The sequence below is a fragment of the Bos mutus genome, chromosome 18, assembly GCF_027580195.1.
Source record: "Bos mutus isolate GX-2022 chromosome 18, NWIPB_WYAK_1.1, whole genome shotgun sequence".
Taxonomy (NCBI): Eukaryota; Metazoa; Chordata; class Mammalia; order Artiodactyla; family Bovidae; genus Bos; species Bos mutus.
In genome coordinates this window covers 19,228,909-19,247,624 of record NC_091634.1, presented here as the reverse complement: position 1 = coordinate 19,247,624, position 18,716 = coordinate 19,228,909, and the positions used below count along the sequence as shown (strand labels likewise).

General features: G+C 45.9%; 1 protein-coding gene across 4 annotated transcripts in view; it reads right to left on the bottom strand.

The window, feature by feature from the left end:
- CEP89 (centrosomal protein 89) overlaps positions 1-18,716 on the bottom strand; it is an 86,510-nt gene that overhangs the window by 56,599 nt on the left and 11,195 nt on the right. For 3 of the 4 annotated variants that reach the window (XM_070388005.1, XM_005897763.3, XM_070388006.1), the window contains 4 exons: positions 18,453-18,611; positions 14,085-14,271; positions 3,354-3,456; positions 512-540 (listed from right to left, as the gene is read on the bottom strand). In XM_070388005.1, coding sequence (XP_070244106.1) covers positions 512-540; positions 3,354-3,456; positions 14,085-14,271; positions 18,453-18,611 — 478 coding nt within the window. Of the gene's footprint in view, positions 1-511; positions 541-3,353; positions 3,457-10,375; positions 10,507-14,084; positions 14,272-18,452; positions 18,612-18,716 lie in introns of those variants that run through there. The other variant, XM_070388007.1, reaches the window with a different exon arrangement.

Sequence of the window (18,716 nt, the reverse complement as noted above, 5' to 3'; positions counted from 1 at the left end):
TAGAGGAAAGGGAAGTCTTTGAATTTTTGTTCATTTTTCTACTACACATCAGCCTGATATTAAGTTTCTAATTTCTGCTGAAAAGTAGATAAGGTTATAAATTAACTCTACCGAGAAGTTTTTAATTTTTAAACTCCCTTGACATCACAGAATTAAAAAGTTAAGTAGAACTATTTCCATGTCTGCAAACTGGTTACTGTCTATTCATTTTACAAAGTAGAAAGCAAATATAAGTGTTTTCTAACCCCTCAATATATTACATTCATTTTAAACTATGCAAAACATGAGTTTCTTCATGTTTTAAAACTATTTTTTAAAAAAACATTCAATAGTAAAGTGTACAATGACAGAAAAAACAAAAACCAAGAAAAGAAAGAAAAAAAAAAAACTAGACCATGGAAAAGAACACTTAACAGAAGCTTTTTCCCCCACAAATCACAAAAGTTGTTTTGAAATTATGGTAGAAATTCTATTTAAAAAGAAAATCCATTTTTAAAAAAACAATTCTTACCTTTAATTTCAGAACAGAATGTTTTCCATCTGATGAAAACAGAGAGAGAAAACTTTGTAAAGCGGAGAAAGACATCTGACAGCTCTGAAGAGTACAATCTTAGGCACTCACCTTCTGCACACGAGCTGAACCAGCCCACGAACCGGCCCAGCTCTGAACTGCGCTCTCCCCCTGCTCGTTCCTGACCGCCTTCAGTGGCTCACACGACTGCAGAGCTCAGGCCGAGCTCCTCCGTGTGCCTGTGAGCCTCCCTGCCTTCCCAGCACCCTTGCCTGTGCCCTCCACCATTCCACCTGCCATTCCCCACGGGGGCGAAGGTGCCACTCTCCCTGCCTCCTCTGCCTCCAGCAGCAGTCCACTTGCTCAGATGCTGGTACCTCGACCAAAGGATGGCAGTGTCCAAGCTTCTTGGCTGGGTACTGCTAGGGTACAGGGTGGCTGGCACCTCAGGCTGGTAGCCTTGAGACAGTAACCATCAGCTGGCATTTATGGAGAATGTTTTGCTTCGTGTGCCTGCGTGCATGCTTAACTGTTCAGTTAGGTCTGACTCTTTGTGATGCTGTGCACTGTAGTCTGTTATGCTCCTCTAGGCAAGAATACTGGAGTGGGTTACCATGCCCTTGTCCAGGGGATTTTCCCAACCCAGGGACTGAACCTGGGTTTCCTGCATTGGCAGGCGGATTCTTTACTGGCTGAGCCACCAGGGAAGCCCTGCTGTGCTTCACTCACATGACTGAATTTAATCCTTCTAAGACTCTTAGGAGAGGTGCACTCAAACTTAGGAGAAGTGGGGTTAAGGAACTGGCCAAGTCTCACGCCACCTGAAAGTGACAATGTCCAGGAGCTTCTAATGCCCACCACAAGCCAAAAACCACTCTAGGAACTTCACTCTCTCCTAACCACCACCTGTGCTCCAAGTTCATGTTACCAAGTGTGCCAGTTAACACTGCCTTTAACTTCCAACCCCACCTTTACTGCCTGCTCCTGTTACTGCAGCAGCTCTCCTTTGTCTGGTGGTGCAATAATAAACCTCACCAGTAGAGGTGCAAAAGAGACACTGGAGGAGGAAAGGGCTTGGGTTCCTCATTCCACGGGTGATGTCTCCACCCCCATCTATTGTCCTGGGTCCCTCTTTCTCCCTCCTCTCCTCCCCTCTTTCTAGATGGCCAGCAGCACTTCCCCACAGGCGGCTCCTCCTGGAACTCCCCTACAGACAGCAGCTTTCCAGTGAATTCTGTTAGCACCACACCTCAGCTAACTTCACCTGCCAGCGGGCCAGAGCTGCACCCTTTGGGGCCCCATGTTAACTACATAGGAAGCAGCTGTTCCCTCTGTCATTCCCATATTCTTTAGATTTATTTCTACCCCTTAATAGGCAATCCCATTACAGTTAGTAATTCTTGACATTAAACTTTCCCGGTTCAAATCATCATGGACTTTCTTTCCTTTTTTTATTTGGCCACTCAGTTCCCCAATCAGGTATCGAACCTGGGAAGTTCACCAGGGAATTCCCTCACCATGTATAGATACTTTCTGTCTCTTGATTAGTTCTGACTGATAGTATGATGCATCAGGCTTTAGAAAAATAATGCAGACATTGGAAAGTGGATGGCTATGTATGAACATAAGGAGATATTCAGGACGTTGTAAGATTTTTTTTTAAGGTAATTAAATATCATGTATGTACATACACATTCTAAGCTGTTAAAATTATACTTGATGGAAGTACAATTATGTATGTTTAACTTCATGTATTTCTGCATTTTTTACAGTGAGAAAGTATTAATTCTAAAAGAAACATACTTTCTACTTGAACTTAACACACACATGGATTTTCCCACAAGGATAGAATATGCTGTCTAACCAAGTGGCATTTTCTGGTACAGGTATTAGAAGGCTGGCATTCTGTCTTCCAATCAGTCCCCTTTATATGAGAGTCTCCTTGGGCCCTGGGCTTCCATAGTGGCTCAGATTGTGAAGAATCTGCCTGCAATGCAGGAGACCCAGGTTAAATCCCTGGGTCAGGAAGATCCCCTGGAGAAGGGAATGGCTACCCACTCCAGTATTCTTGCCTGGAGAATCCCATCAACAGAGGAGCCTGGCGGGCTATAGTCCTATGGGGTCGCAGAGCTGGACACGACAGAGTGACTAACACGTATCTTACTTATCTCCTTGAGCCCAAGCAATTCCCTGAGGGTCCTGATAAAGTAGTTATCGGTGCCCACTGCATGCCAGGCTCTCCTTCTCACTTCTCAAACACAAGCCACATATTAGGAAATGGAAAACGGCCTTTGCTATTAATGAGCTGAATTCTCTCACTGTGCCAAACAAAATATACAAAGGTATGCCGTTCCAAAGCTGTATTATAAATATATCCATGCGTTCATTCACCCAAATCACCTGAAGTGACAGGCAGCCGTGGGCCAAGCCCTGCTCCGGGCCCTAGAGCCAGCCTGGTGAACAAGACAGACAAGCTCACTCAGCCAGCCCGAGGAGCTCACTGCGCGCCCGTCCCGCATGGCACTGGTCATGGGTGCAGAGAGGAAGGAGCACGTGGAGCTTCAGAGCCTGAGTCCCGATGCTCCCCCAGAGATCCTCTCACGACTGACAGAATGGCAAAATGGACTCCAAAGTGAAGGCCTTATGCATTAAAGACAACCAAACACCCACGCAGTCATTTTCACTGTATCCCAGGAAGAACAAAGCTCAGGGATATTCTCACTTAAAATCATGGAACCACGGTACGGAGGTGCAATGGTTATATGTTCCTCCAAATGAACCAATATTTATGGCCATAAAATGCTTTTACGTGAAATGTTTTAAAAACAATTTTTTTTTTTACCTTTTCCTTGTGTATTCTCTGGTGGAATAGGTGAGCCTGGAAACCCATCTTGTTCAGAAATACTTTCCTCATCTTCAGTGTCCACCCCGTGTGACGATGGAACCTTTTTGTTATCGAAGACAGAGGAACAACACGTGGTAAGCACTTCTGTATAAACTTCCTCCCAACAAACTCAGCTGTCTTATTCGATACCCTCTCCACTGCTACCTCCCCTCCAAGACATAAAAGGGCTACACCCGTGGGTCCCTCAGGAAAAGCCCAACGGCAAAGGCAGTGCCATCCAAATTATGCTTAAGCCAGCGGTCCCCAAACATTTTGGCACCAGGGACTGATTTCATGGAAGACAGTCTTTCCACAGATGGAGGTGGGGGGCTGGGGATGGTTCGGGCAGTAATGCAAGCCACGGGAGCAGCAGATGAGGTTTCACTTGCCCACCCACCGCTCACCTTCTGCTGTGCAGCCCAGTTCCTAACAGGATAGTCCGCAGCCCGGGAGTTGGGGACTCCTGGCCTAAGCCACAGAGACCTTCACAGCTATGCTGCACCGCATCCCACCCCATGCTACCTGGGCACCTGGCTTCCCCATTCCTGCCAGGGACCAACTCAGGAAAAGGAGCTGCCTCCAGCCTGCTCTGTGCAGCACCCAGTACCACCGTGCCCTGGTGCTGATGCTGTGTTGTTCACCTCTACATGGGGCAAGAGCTGCCGACCTGCCCCGTGAGAACCCTCACCAAGGCAACTGTTGGGGATCGGGGCCCATTACGCTTGCTGGCTAGGAGGCCACTGTGAGTGTTTCCTGATGGAATGGGACTCTCCCCCCATCACTATCTGTGAAAAACTCCCTTGCAGGGTCACGAATGGTAGAGCTGCCCCCCACAGACCTGTGAGCCGGGTCTGGGACCACCCCGATGAGCAGGAGGCTGCCTCACTGGCAGAGCTCTGGGAGAGGCGGGGTGTGAGGACAGAGGCTGCCCTCAGGGAAGAGCAGAGAACCAGGTCTTGTACAATAAGCTGAGGCTGGTGCTCCCTGGGTGGCTTCCCTTCCACTATTCTGACTCTTCGTAAAATCCTGCTTATGTGATCAGCCTGGCTTAGCTGTGCTGTGCTGCAGGCCATGGACGTTCCATCCCCATGGCTGGGAAGGGGGCAGCATTGACCAGCAAGATGCCCACAAGAAGGGGCATTTCAGGGCCAAAAACTAAGGCTCACAGGCCCACCAGGCTGGGGGTAGAGGGCTCTGGGGTGACATGGCTCAGAGCTGCAGAAAGGTCTCCCACTCTACTCATCATTGAAGAAATTAAAAAGAAATGAATCTCTTAAGCTTTTAGCTCCTAGGGACCATCTGCCTTGTTTACCCTGTCAAAGGTATATTAAGCTACTCACTTTTATTTAGGAAGTATGAAATGCTAAGGCGACTCAAATACTATCATGAAAAGTGAAAGTGAAAGTCGCTCATTCGTGTCTGACTCTTTTCGACCCCATGGACTATACAGTCCGTGGAATTCTCCAGGCCAGAATGCTACAGTGGGTAGCTGTTCCCTTCTCCAGGGGATCTTCCCAACCCAGGGTTCGAACCCAGGTCTCCTGCATTGCAGGCTGATTCTTTACTAGCTGAGCCACCAAGGGAAGCCCAAATACCATCATAACGATACCCTATTATGGAAAACTGCTTGTTAGTATCTACTTGTACAATGGCTGATAGTACCTTATGGCTGCTTATGCCTTATGATTACACATACACCACTCATCAGTATATACGAGTGGTACATACCCACCACACATGAATGTTCATAGAGCACTCTTCCTAAAAGCTCCAAACTGGAAACAACCAAATATCTACCCTTAGTAGAGTAAATAAGTTACTGGATGTTACAGCTGTCCCATGGGATATCACACAACAATAAGAATGAACCAACAACTTCCACACAATGACAGAAGGCTCTCAAACACTCCAAAGCATACAAAATGTATGATGAAAGTCACAGAATCTCTAGAATGTGCTGTGTGCTTAGCTGCTCAGTTGTGTCCAAATTCTTTGCGACCCCATGGACTGTAGCCCACCAGGCTCCCCTATCCATGGGATTCTCCAGGCAAGAATACTGGAGTGGGTTGCCATGCCCTCCTCCAGGGGAATCTTCTGACCTAGGGATCAAACCCAGGTCTCCTGTATTGCTGGCAGATTCTTTACCATCTGAGCCACCAGTGAAGTACAAAACTAATCTAAGGTGATTTTTCTAAGATCTAACCTGCTCTTGGAGTCAGGGCAGTGGTTAACTCTGGGGGAGCAATGACTCTTCTCAGTCACAGAGGACTTTGGCAGTCTAGCAGTATTCTTCTTCTTCTTTTAATCTGGGTGGAGGCTACTTTGCAAAAATTCACTGAGCTGTAAAGTTACAGCTTATGTGTCTCTTGTGTATATATAATACATCGATAAATAAGCCTAAAGAATTTGTGACAACATTCTAGAAACACTCTAAAGTTTTAATGCAAAGCATTGTTAAAAGTACCAAATACTTCAGAGTGTGAAAATCACCTGAGTAACTAAAAGAAAAGTTGTCTGGGTGCTGAAGGGAGAGAGGTGGAAGCCAGGCGCCCCATCCACAGTGCTGCCATCCCAGTGGCCAGGAGTGGCCTTTCCCACATCCGTCTGCAGCCTTGGCCTAAGCGCCTTCATTCTCCTCCTGGGGAGGACGCTAACTAGGATTTTAAAGAGTAAAATGTACATGCTAGAATTTACAGGGTGATTATTGGTGGGGGGGAGAAGCTAGTATAACTTAAGCTAGTTGAGGGAAAGAAATAGAACTAAAAAATCCATCAATTCAAAAGAATGAACAAGAAAAAAGATACAGAGCAATAGGACAAGCAGGAAACACAGAAATGACAGATTTAAACCCAAATATACCCATGAATACATTAAACATAAAAGAACCAAAAGCTCTAGTAAAAAGACAAAGGAAAATTTTGTCAAATTTGGTTAACAAAAACTATATACTGCATTGAATTATAAACCTTTTTTTTGGGGGGGGGGTGGTGGTGTTGTGCAACATGTGGAATCTTGGCTCCCCGATCAGGGATCAAACCCTCATCCCTGCATTGGAAGCAGAGTCTTAACCGCTGGACCACCAGAGAAGTCCCAAATTGTACACTGTAAATGGATGAATAGTATGATTTAATATGTGAATTATATCTTGGTAAACGTAAAGAAAAAACAACTAGATGCTGTTTATAAAACACAGCTAAACATAAGGATGCAGGAAGGTTAAAATTAAAGGATAGGAAGAAACAGACCGTACAAATATCAAAGAAAGATGGAGAACGTCAGATGAAAAAGACTTTAAGGCAGATCACATTTTCAGAGATACAGAGGGTCACTTTATAGTGACAAACTGTTCAATTTACCAGGGAGGTAAGATTTGAAATTTGTACACACCTAAAAATGTAATCAGATGTAAAATAATACATCCTCCCTGATCTCACACCTACACAGTTCAAACGTTAGCCTGGGGGATCTCTTCTCACCCGGAGGTGAAAGCACAGTATTGGGAACCTGGCAGCACAGCAAGGGCGCCTCAGTGTCTAGATCCCGTGACTGTGGGCTGAGCCGACTGTAGAGCCAGTGCTGGTGACCCTGGGGACGCAGAGGGTCCAGCCCCAGACAGAGCTGGCACCTTCCCAGGAGCCTCTCCTCAGATCAGTGATGCCAACGTTGGAGCCCCACCACAAAGACACACTAAACAGACACGACCGGTGGAGCAACAGAGGGGTCCAGCTGGCTCCACCCCGGGGTGAAGTCCAGGCAAGAGTGTGGTCAGACTGTGCAGAGAACCCAGGTAACTCGGTCGGGGTGGGGCCGCAGGCAGCTCTGATCTGTAAGGTGGAGGGGCCTGCGGGCCTGCAGTGGGACCTCTATAGGTCTACAACATGCTGGACCTCCCCTGGTGCGGCATGTTACAGGGAATGAAACAAACGTTTGTGATCCATGCTTCCTCACTGCTGTATGGAGGAGACCTCACTGCTAGAAGGTGGCAGGGTGCATTCTGAGCAGCTTTTGGAATCGGCGGGAGTGACAGCTTGGTGCCTGATCTGTTCTCCTGGCCTTCTACTGTCACCAGCGGGATTCAAGCTAATACAGAGGTGCTCACATTGCTAGAGCAGAGTCAGTGATCTGCACGCATACACACTAACCGTGCGGATGTGTATGTGTAAATGCAGACAGGGAGACTGCAGGCACCTCAGCCCCGCCCACTCAGCAGTCAGTGGCCCTCTTTCTACCTTGCTGAGAGAATCCCAATTTTGTTTGGTGCAAGTAGGCTCGAATCACAGTAATCCTTCTCTCTTCAGCCAGTAACCTGTCAAGGGATGGGCATGTGACCAGTGAGCATCCTGCTGGCGGGCCTCTGGAAAAAACGTTCCCCGTCATCAACACAGCACTGCCTGAAGGACCATGCCCCGCTTCCTTCTTCTGCGGGAAGAACTGGCTGCCTCTGGTGATCACAAAGAGCAGGCCAAGGGAATTTCAGGCTCCTGTGTTCAATACGCAGCTGAAACAATTTTGGAATCGCCTACCTTTTCACTTTGTTGTGTGAGAGTTAAATGTCCATTATCTAAACCTTCTGTCTATTTGATTATTTGGAGGCAAGAAGATGATATAGACACAAAGTGACCACAGAGGCCTGTCCTGGAGAGAAGAGGAGGGATGGGACGGCAGGGGTTAGGGGTGGTGTTTGCTTAAAAGCAGCATCAAACTTTTTTATAAGACATGGAAATTCATGTATACTTGGGTAAGAGAAAATCTTAAAGAAACTAAAAGTTAAAAACTGCAGAGAGAACGGGGAAACTCCTAATCCTCAAGAGCAGCAGCAAGAGTCCCCACTATTCCTTGGTCTCCAGAAGTTTCTAGAGATAAATGGTTCACACCTGCATGAATGATTCCTCTCTGGACCCAAGCATATGGCAGATATTCACATACCTGTCTGTGGGTAGTTGGTTGGATGAATAAATGAACAAATGAATGAATATATGGTATTTTATGACAAAATGTTCTGCAAATCCACAAACGCACCAATAGCAAGAATGTGTGACAGAGGAGCTCTAATAACATCTTATCAGTGATTCTATTGGAAAATGGTAGCAGGCATTTTGGGCTTCCCTGGTGGCTCAGCTGGTAAAGAATCCGCCTGCAGTGTGGGAGGCCTGGGTTCGATCCCTAGGTTGGGAAGATCCCCTGGAGAAGGGAAAGGCTACCCACTCCAGTATTCTGGCCTGGAGAATTCCATGGACTATATAAGCCCATGGGGTCACAAAGAGTCAGACATGACTGAGAGACTTTCACTTCATTTCAGCAGGTATTCAGACTACACTCTCCTCACTTAAAACCTACTAAAATCAATGAAAAGAAAGAAAGAAAGCTTATTCAATGGCCAGAAAACAGATACCAAACCTATGAAATTTGGAAGAAAGGGAAAATGTCAGAAGCTGCCAAACCTCCTCAGACTTCAGAAATGCAGACGCTCTGACAGTCACAAAGTGTCACAGGTACAAAGGTTCAAAGTGATCCTCTGATGGGTGCACTGACAGCAAGGATGTGACGGTCCCAGGAGACATACAGTCATTCCCACGGGGCAGATGGGAGAGCGGGCGAGGCTGAAGGGAGATGCTGAGAGAGCCCTCCTTTACCCTCCAGAATCCAACTCTGTACTCTCATAGACGCTAGATACAGCACAGACTGACATGAGGAATAAAAGAAGAGATCCAGGAGATCAAGAAAAGTGATAATGCAGGACTTCCTGGTGGTCCAGTGGCTAAGACTCCACACTCCCAATGCAGGGGGCCCGGGTTCATCCCCGGTCAGGGACCTAGATCCCACATGCCCCAACTCAAGATCCCTTGTGCCACAACGAAGACCCAGCGCAGCCCAATAAACAAACAAAAATATTTTTGCAGGAAAAAAAAAAGTGATGAGGCCACAGAAAAACGTGTGACATAAATGAGCAGAACTCAAACAAGCAAAAGGCAAAATGAAATAAATACAAAGGTAAAAGTTATACTGTATGCATGCTCAGTTGCTCAGTCATGTCTGTCCCTTCACAACCCCATGGACTGTAGTGTGCCAGGTTCCTCTGTCCATGAAATTTTCCAGGCAAGGATACTGGAGTGGTTGCCAAGAAGCCATAAAACACAGTGACAAGGCGCTGAGAGGGATGAGGGTACACAGAGGAAATCACACAAAGTGATGCTGAGAAGAGAATGGAGGGACAAGGGATTAGAGAAAAGATACCAGACATGGAAGACAAATAAAGGAGACCCAACAAACGCATGTCTCATGTTCCCAAAGGAGAACGGAATGAACCAACGATGAAACCAGTCAAAGATAAAATAAGAGGGGAGGAAAATATTTCCCAGAAAATAAAAAAAGGGAGGTGGAAAATCCGTGTCTTCGGAATTATGTAAACTAAATTTCAGGAAAAAAGGACAGAAAATAATAAACACCACTGTTAATCCTAGTGAAATTACTGAACTTCAAAGGATAAAGATGAACCTACAAAAGTTATCAGGCAGAAAAATCAAGTGACCTCAAATGAGAGAAGAAAGGCTGTAACCCCTTCTCTGCTGTTACTCTCGGCGGTCGTCTCAGAAAGGTTATATATGGTCCCACGCGACCAAGTACCCTTCCTTTGTAACACTCATCATAATTCTAATGGATTAACTTAACTGTGGGACTAGGGAGCCTTGTACTGATTCTCCAGCACCTAGTACATGCCTGGTACTCATCAGATGCTGGACAAATAGGTGTCAAATTATTTACCGACCCAAAGACACTGTCCACGCTGACAGTCCTTTACAGGATGGAGGCGCTGAGGCACAGGGAGGTTATCTGACTTCCCAAGTCATAAACCTGGGAAGCAGAGAAGCCGGGACTTGGACCTGGGTTTCTGAATGTCCCAGCACTGCTCTTGTTGCTGGGCTCTCGTACCGTGCAAACTGACCACACATTCACACAGCCCGCTTCCCCTCCAGCCTTACTTTTTGTGGCACCAACAAGAAAACTGCTGAAAACAAGACTTGCTTTCCATTGCTAGGCCATTTGCTTTCCATTTGCTAGGCCACTGCTAGGCAGGTACACACTTCGCACGAAGATGTTTGCCCAAACTACCCTGAAACACAGAGAGAGGCGTGAGGCAGAGACTTATACCCAAACTGCCTGACGTGGGCTGGTCTGTGTCCTTATCTTACTAGTTTTGATTGAAAAGAATAAACGCATAAATTATTTACCTGAGATTACAAAATGCTTATAGTAAAACTAAGGAGCAAATAAGAAGCAAGTGTCTACAGTAAAAATAATACTTAAAAAAACAGAACTAAATGGACAGGGAGGCCTGACGTGCTGTAATTCATGGGGTCGCAAAGAGTGGAACACGACTGAGCAACTGAACTAAACTGCACTGAAGGCAGTGTCTCCTTCACTGCTAGCGCCATCTAGTGATTAAACAGTGGTTTTTTATGCACCAAACACCCATTTTCTTCAAAGATATGTATTTTAATCCTCAAAAACAAACAACAATCTTTACGTCTAGCTAACAGTCTTGAGAGGCTCAAGGACTGTCAACACAAACTCTGATTCTAAACAGGAGAAACGGGTTGTCCTGATCTGAATCCTGCCTCTGCCACTGGGTGGTGGGCTGGATGACCCTGGGCAAGTCACTTATCCTGTTCTCTCTCACACGTACCCACACAGGTGTGAAGTAAACGAAATGGCATGTGTGAGCTGCCTGTGCACGTGTGTGTGTGTTAGCCACTCGGCCATGTCCAACTCTCTGTGACTCCAAGGACTGTGGCCTGCTAGGCTCCTCTGTCCATGGAATTCTCCAAGTAAGAATACGGGAGTAGGTTGTCATTCCCTTCTCCAGGGGAATCTTCCCGACCCAGGGATCGAACCCAGGTCTCCTGTGTTATGGGCTGATTCTTTACCGACTGAGCCACCAGGGAAGATATCAAATGCTCAGAAAAAGTCAATGTGTCTTCTTCCCCTTGAGGTACTAATCCTGAGACTGTGGGAAACAAATCCCTTTCCAGCTTCAGGGCCCTTTCATTCGTTCCTCTGCAGGTTATGATGAGACCTTTCAACCGCAATCACTTACTAACACTCCACCTCTGGCTCCGCCCCTGGGCTGCACTGCGGAAAGGCTTTCCTCTTGGCTGGCATGTGCCCAAAGGTGCAGACCTGCACCCACACACTGCTGCTGGGAAGGCAAGTGGGAACTACTCCTTTGGAGGACATTTTGGCAACACCCACTGGGGTACACATATCAAGTGTGCAACAGAATAATCTAAATGTTCACCAGTAGGTGAGCAGATAAATAATGTGTATGCAACTCAAAAAACTACAAAGCTGAGAGGAGGAAAGATGGGTTCCTGTATGGTGACCTTTGCACAATTAAATATATATACATATAGTAACACATTTGTTTCCGGATACTTATTTGCAGCAAAAGAATAAAAACAGACTTCCAGAACACATCCCAAATCCAGGAGGAGATGGCCTTCCAGGGATGAAGCAGATGGGAGACAAAGATTTCAACCCTAACCATAGTTTTCTTTTACTAAAAATTGGAAGCAAAAAAAAAAAAAGATAAGATGTCAGTACTTGCTCATCCTGGAGAATGAGAACACTAATGAGTTACATTATGTTCTATACCTCAACTGTGGGGGTGCCTGGCTATGGAAAATGCACCTGTTCAGCTTTAATAGACGGCGTCAAACAGTTCCCCCCAACAATGGTGGTGCCAACTCCCACTCCCACAGCCCCTCCGCCTCCTCCCTAATCCTTGATACTGTTCGTTGCCTTGCTCTACTTTTTAAATTTTTAAAACAAATTTCTGTACTGTACATGGGTCCTTGAGCCACCAAGACACAGTGGCCTGAAAAATAAAATTGTATGTTTCATTAACAACAAAGGAAAACAAACAAACAAAGGAGCTTGTGGAGGGCACTATTCTCTCTCTCCACTCAGGTCAATGTGGTAGCAAGCTTCACTCCCAATTTTCCTATCACATGTCCAGAAGAGTTGAGTGCTACAGCTCTACCTATAGCCTGGGTCCAAAATACCAGCCAGGAAGTGTGCAGCCTTGAGGGCTGGTGGGTGCTCACACAGGCCTTTCAGAGCCCTGGGGGAGACCTTTTTAGGCTCTTGGCACCTGTCTGCCTATCCAGGGCTCTTTGCTGTGGAGAAACCTAACTCTGCATGTTAAAGCCTGTATATGCTAGAAAGTGATGGTTAGTTTCTGAAATACATAAGCATTCCACAAAATAATTTCCCTAAGACCATCTAAAATGTAATTCAAAGTAGGGAGGATAATCAATAGAAATAAAATCAATATGAACATAGTTTGACATTGCAAGTCTTTAAGTAGAGTCACTACAAGTAACATGTTATAGTGATGGTGAAAAAGAAAAAAAAGAGAAAGGAAAAAGGAATTACGGTGTTGTCTTTTGCCATTAAAGAAATGGTGCTATCCCACTTTCAAAACCCTGGGAACACAAGAGTTTAAACCAGGACGTGTGGGCAATGGTGGAGAACCAGGCTCCTTCAACCAGAGACGTATCTCGGCTCCCCAACATGTGAAGTGAAGTCACTCAGTCGGGTCTGACTCTTTGCAACCCCATGGACTGTAGCCCACCAGGCTTCTCTGTCCATGGAATTTTCCAGGCAAGAATACTGGAGTGGGTTGCCATTTCCTTCTCTAGGGCATCTTCCTGACCCAGGGATCAAACCCGGGTCTCCCACAATGCAAGCAGACTCTTTACCATCTGAGCCACCAGGGAAGCCCCTACAGGGCTGAAATAGAACCTATGTCACCCAGACAGCTAGAGATGAGCGTATGTAAGAGCTTGAACTAGACACTCACACATGCACCCTAAGAATGTCAGCTACTGTGGAGAGACATGTGATGATGCTCCTTGTCAGGCATGAGTCTGAAGAAACACTGAAACGTACACATATGGAAAAGTGACAGGAAAATCAGCTCAGGGAGGGGGCAGTCAAAGGACAGAGCAGGATGACTAGCAGTGGATGGAAACCCATGTTAAAGACAGGAAGATGTTTCTCTGTTTCTGAAAAATTTGTCTTGAAAGATAAAGGAAGGAGTTTTAAATTTTGGGCTTCCTGAGTAGCTCAGCTGGTAAAGAATCCACCTGCAATGCAGGAGACTCTGGTTCAAGTCCTGGGTCGGGAAGTTCCCCTGGAGAAGGGATAGGCTACCCACTCCAGTATTCTTGGGCTTCCCTGGTGGCTCAGACAGTAAAGAATCTGCCTGCAGTGCAGGAGACCTGGGTTTGATCCCTGGGTTGCGAAGATCCCCTGGAGGAGGGCATGGCAACCTGCTCCAGGATTCTTGCCTGGAGAATCCCCATGGACAGAGGAGCCTGGCAGGCTATAGTCCATAGGGTCACAAAGGAAAGAGCAGGATGACTAGCATCCGATGGCAATCTATGTTAAAGATGTGAAGATGTTTCTGTTTCTGAAGGACTTGTATTGAAAGATAAAGGAAAGAGTTTTAAATTTTAGCCTAATAAGGTAGAAAATGAGACTGGACCAATAATAAAAAATAAGCTCCCAAACAACAAGCCATTAACAGCCAAAGAGAGAAAAGGGACCTATTTTCTAATGCACTCGGCACACTTTCCTGTGAGTTAATGTCAGGGTGTAGAAGAAACGCTGGAAGGCGGCAAGCACCTGGTTTCTGTGTGGCGTGGCATACGTGGCGTTGCTGAGACTTCCCTCTTCCTTGCGAGCGCTGGTGTCTCCAGACTGCCTGCGGCTGGACGACAGGTGCGAGTCAGTGTCCTCGTCCTCCTCATAGCCCAGCATTTCAAAGGATGGCAGAGAAGATCTTCTTCCCGTTTCATTCTGCCAGTGTGGTCTGTATTAGAATATTCAAGATCAAGATAAAGACCAAGCCACTTAACACCTCACACTGGTTTATATACATGTAGTAAATACACCGCCTCCAAGTCCCCCTGTGACGTACTGGGACCACACGACAAAACAGGCAGCAGCTAAAGTGTGAAACCATCCGCTGTTCCATCTCTTTGTACACTGGTAGAATTTCTTTCCAGTTTTTCACCTAGATTTTTACAGTTATAATCACTGTATACATATACAATTTGCCTCCTTGTTAATAAGTCTTTAAAGTCAGACTCGAGTAGATACATCAGTTTAGTCAGCGATTCCCCTTACTTAGGTTCCCTCCCCCGCAGGTTTTACCAACACAAACAGCTCTGCAATGAACATCAACGTACAATCTCTTCTGTATTGAAGATTCATCCCATAAAACAACCACATAGAGAAAGGCCAGAGTCGAGCAGTATGAACATTTCACAGGTCCACATGCATCCCCATGGAATCACTTCCCCAACCTGTGACTACATCAGTAATAATTGTCTAAAACTTGCCAAAAGAATCTAAGTGAAGTGAAACTCGCTCAGTTGTGTCTGACTCTTTGCAATCCCATGGACTGTACAGCCCATGGAATTCTCCAGGCCAGAATTCTGGAGTAGGTAGCCTTTTCCTTCTCCAGGGGATCTTCCCAACCCAGGAATCGAACCCAGGTCTCCTGCATTGCATGCAGATTCTTTACCAGCTGAGCCACAAGGGAAGTCCAAAGAATGTAAACCTCACTGCAAAAATGTGCATTTCTTACTGAGACTGGGTGCTTTTCCATACATTTGTGTGTGAGTCTTGGTTCTTCTATTGTGAATTGTCTGCTCATGTCCTTTGTCCCTTCATCTACTCAGATTCTAGCACATCCATTCCAATTTGAAATGAACTTTTCCACCTACAAAAATTAAAACTCTGACTTTGTATTTACTAGAAATATTTTCCCAATTCTGTTGATTTTATTTTGGCTATGTAAATTTTTTTAATATACAGATGATTTAAAACTAAAATTTTTTTTTTAACCTTCCAAATTCTTAGCTCAGAAGTAAACAGTAGTCATCTCCTTCTGAAAGGTTGGATTAGACTGGATATAGGACTTCGTGACATTTCTACGTATAGGAATTTCATTCAATAGGAATGTTTTGGTGCATGAATTACGCAAGGCTGAAACCTGATTTTTTTTCTAATGCTGCTAATGAATAAACTGTTGAATCCTGTCCTTTCCCTTTGATCTGTGGGGCTGCCTCTATTAGAGTTTCAATATCCCTGCAAACACTAGGCTCACCTCAGGGCATTCTTGTGTACCTCTTATCGCTGATCCAACACTCCTTTAACTACTTCAATATGTCTTAAAATATGATGGGGCTAACGCAGCCTTCCCTGAGTCAACATTCTTCCCTTCCAGATACCCTTTTACAGTCTTATGTGATTATTCTTTTCAGAGAATTTCAGAATCACTTCCTCATCTTCAGCTCTTATTCAGCCAAAGTATAAATTTTCAGCAGGAGAAAAACAGGCTATACTCAAACATCTCAAAAACGGAATCAAGATTAAAATGCAAAAACCAAAAGTATAAACACATCCTGCTGCTACTGTTAAATAGCTTCAGTCGTGTCCGACTCTGTGCAACCCCAGAGATGGCAGCCCACCAGGCTCCCCCATCCCTAGGATTCTTCAGGCAAGAACACTGGAGTGGGTTGCCATTTCCTTCTCCATAAGTGTAGCTCAATCAGTAAAGAATCCACCTGCAATACCGGAATCCATCTGCGATTCAGGAGACCCGGGTTCAATGCCTGGGTCTGGAAGATCCCCTGGAGGAGGAAATGGCAACCCACTCCAGTATTCTTGCCAGGAAAATCTCATGGACAGAGGAGCCTGGCGGGCTACAGTCCATGGGGTTGAAAGAGTCAGACACGACTTAGCAACTAAACCACCAACATCCTAGAAGGAAATATGTGAGCATTTGTATAACGCAGCAATAAGGAAAATCTTTCTAGAATGGATAATAATGTCAGAACTATAAACAATCATACTTATTACTACATAAAAAATATAGAATTTCTTGGTATGTTTAAAAAAAAAAAAAAAAGCCCTCAAATATCAAAATTGAATACACACGGCAGATAAAAGTCAAATGTGGTGATGTAATCCCCACTCCAACCCCACGAGCTCTTAAAGCATCTTCTCACTGCTCCTCGGAGAGACTCCAAACCTTGGAACAGGACGCCAAAGGTCCCCTAAGCCTGCCCACTTCTCCAGCACCATCTCAGATGACTCCCCACCTCACCTGACTCCTCCCAGCCACAAAAATCCTCCCCTTCAGATGCTCACGTGTATCCTACTCCCTCTTCTCTGTCTAAAAAGCTCATCCCTGCACCATGCTTCATTCTGAACTCCAAAGCCAAATTTGCCTGTTACTCCAGGAGTACATCAAGGCTGTATATTGTCACCCTGTTTATTTAACTTACATGCAGAGTACATCATGAGAAATGCTGGGCTGGAAGAAGCACAAGCTGGAATCAAGACTGCCGGGAGAAATATCAATAACCTCAGATATGCAGATGACACCACCCTTATGGCAGAAAGTGAAGAGGAGCTGAAGAGCCTCTTGATGAAGGTGAAAGAGGAGAGTGAAAAGGTTGGCTTAAAGCTCAACATTCAGAAAATGAAGATCATGGCATCTGGTCCCATCACTTCATGGGAAGTAGATGGGGAAACAGTGGAAGCAGTGTCAGACTTTATTTTGGGGGCTCCAAAATCACTGCAGATGGTGACTGCAGCCATGAAATTAAAAGATGCTTACTCCTTGGAAGGAAAGTTATGACCAACCTGGATAACATATTAAAAAGCAGAAACATTACTTTGCCAACAAAGGTCCGTCTAGTCAAGGCTATGGTTTTTCCAGTGGTCATGTATGGATGTGAGAGTGGGACTGTGAAGAAAGTCACTGCTGAAGAAGACTGTGAAGAAGCGTGCTGAAGAATTGATGCTTTTGAACTGTGGTGTTGGAGAAGACTCTTGAGAGTTCCTTGGACTGCAAGGAGATCCAACCAGTTCATTCTAAATGAGATCAGTCCTGGGTGTTCATTGGAAGGACTGATGTTGAAGCTGAAACTCCAGTACTTTGGCCACCTCATGCAAAGAGTTGACTCATTGGAAAAGACTCTGATGCTGGGAGGGATTGGGGGCAGGAGGAGAAGGGGACGACAGAGGATGAGATGGCTGGATGGCATCGCCGACTCAATCAACATGAGTTTAAGTAAACTCCGGGAGCTGGTGATGGACAGGGAGGCCTGGTGTGCTACGATTCATGGGGTCTCAAAGAGTCAGACATGACTAAGCGACTGAACTGAACTGCACCATGCTGACCAACTCCCAGCCCTCAGGCCATTCCCAGCTGGTTCCTGTACATCCCACAGCTCTTCCCCAGTGCCTCCTCCCTCGGGAGGAAACCTTCCTGATCCTTAGCCCTATGTCAGCACTAACCCAGCTCAAGCAAGAGAGAAAATGATGTTAAAGAAGAATGGTTACAGTACAGGCATCAACAAAGGTAAATTCAACAGTGTGACTGTTCAGAGAGGACACTCATGAGAAGTTGTGACTGACAACTTTCGGTTATGGCTAAAAGCAGTGAATTCATGGTCTCGGTGCTGCCATGAAAGCAACCAGTGTCTTCATAAGCTATAATTTAACAAGATCCACTCTGGGGAAAATTTGGATACAATTCAAGACTGACTGAGAGAAGGCAATGGCAACCCACTCCAATATTCTTGCCTGGGAAATCCCATGGACAGAGGAGCCTGGTAGGCTAGTCCATGGGGTCGCTAAGAGTCAGACACGACTGAGTGACTTCACTTTCACTTTTCCTTTAATGCACTGGAGAAGGAAATGGCAACCCACTCCAGTGTTCTTGCCTGGAGAATCCCAGCGACGGGGGAGCCTGGTGGGCTGCCGTCTATGGGGTCGCACAGAGTCGGACATGACTGGCGTGACTTAGCAGCAGCAACAAAACTGATTAATGTTCCAGGACACTATTTCTTTGACACTGGTGTTAAAAACCTGCATGCTAAGCTCTAGTCACAACCGCATGCACACACACACACACCCACACACACCCCCACGCAGAGCTGCTCCCCCTCTGCCCTGAGAGGAAGCCATCCTTACTGATGCCTCAGCTCTGAGGTAGTGGCGTAGGGCTCGATCAAACTGTCTTTTTCCATGGAGGTCATGTCGCTCTCAGAGTGGGCTCTCCGGCGAGGCTGAGGAATGGCAACGGTCCGGCCAGTAAGTGTTGTCGATAGAATGGCTGCGGCCAGAGCAGATCTGTGGACAGAATCACCCCAGTGAGTCAGTGAGACATGAACCCTCAAGCTGAAGGCTGAACAACAGGACACGTGACTTAATCAAGGTTTCTTTCAGCTCTACAGT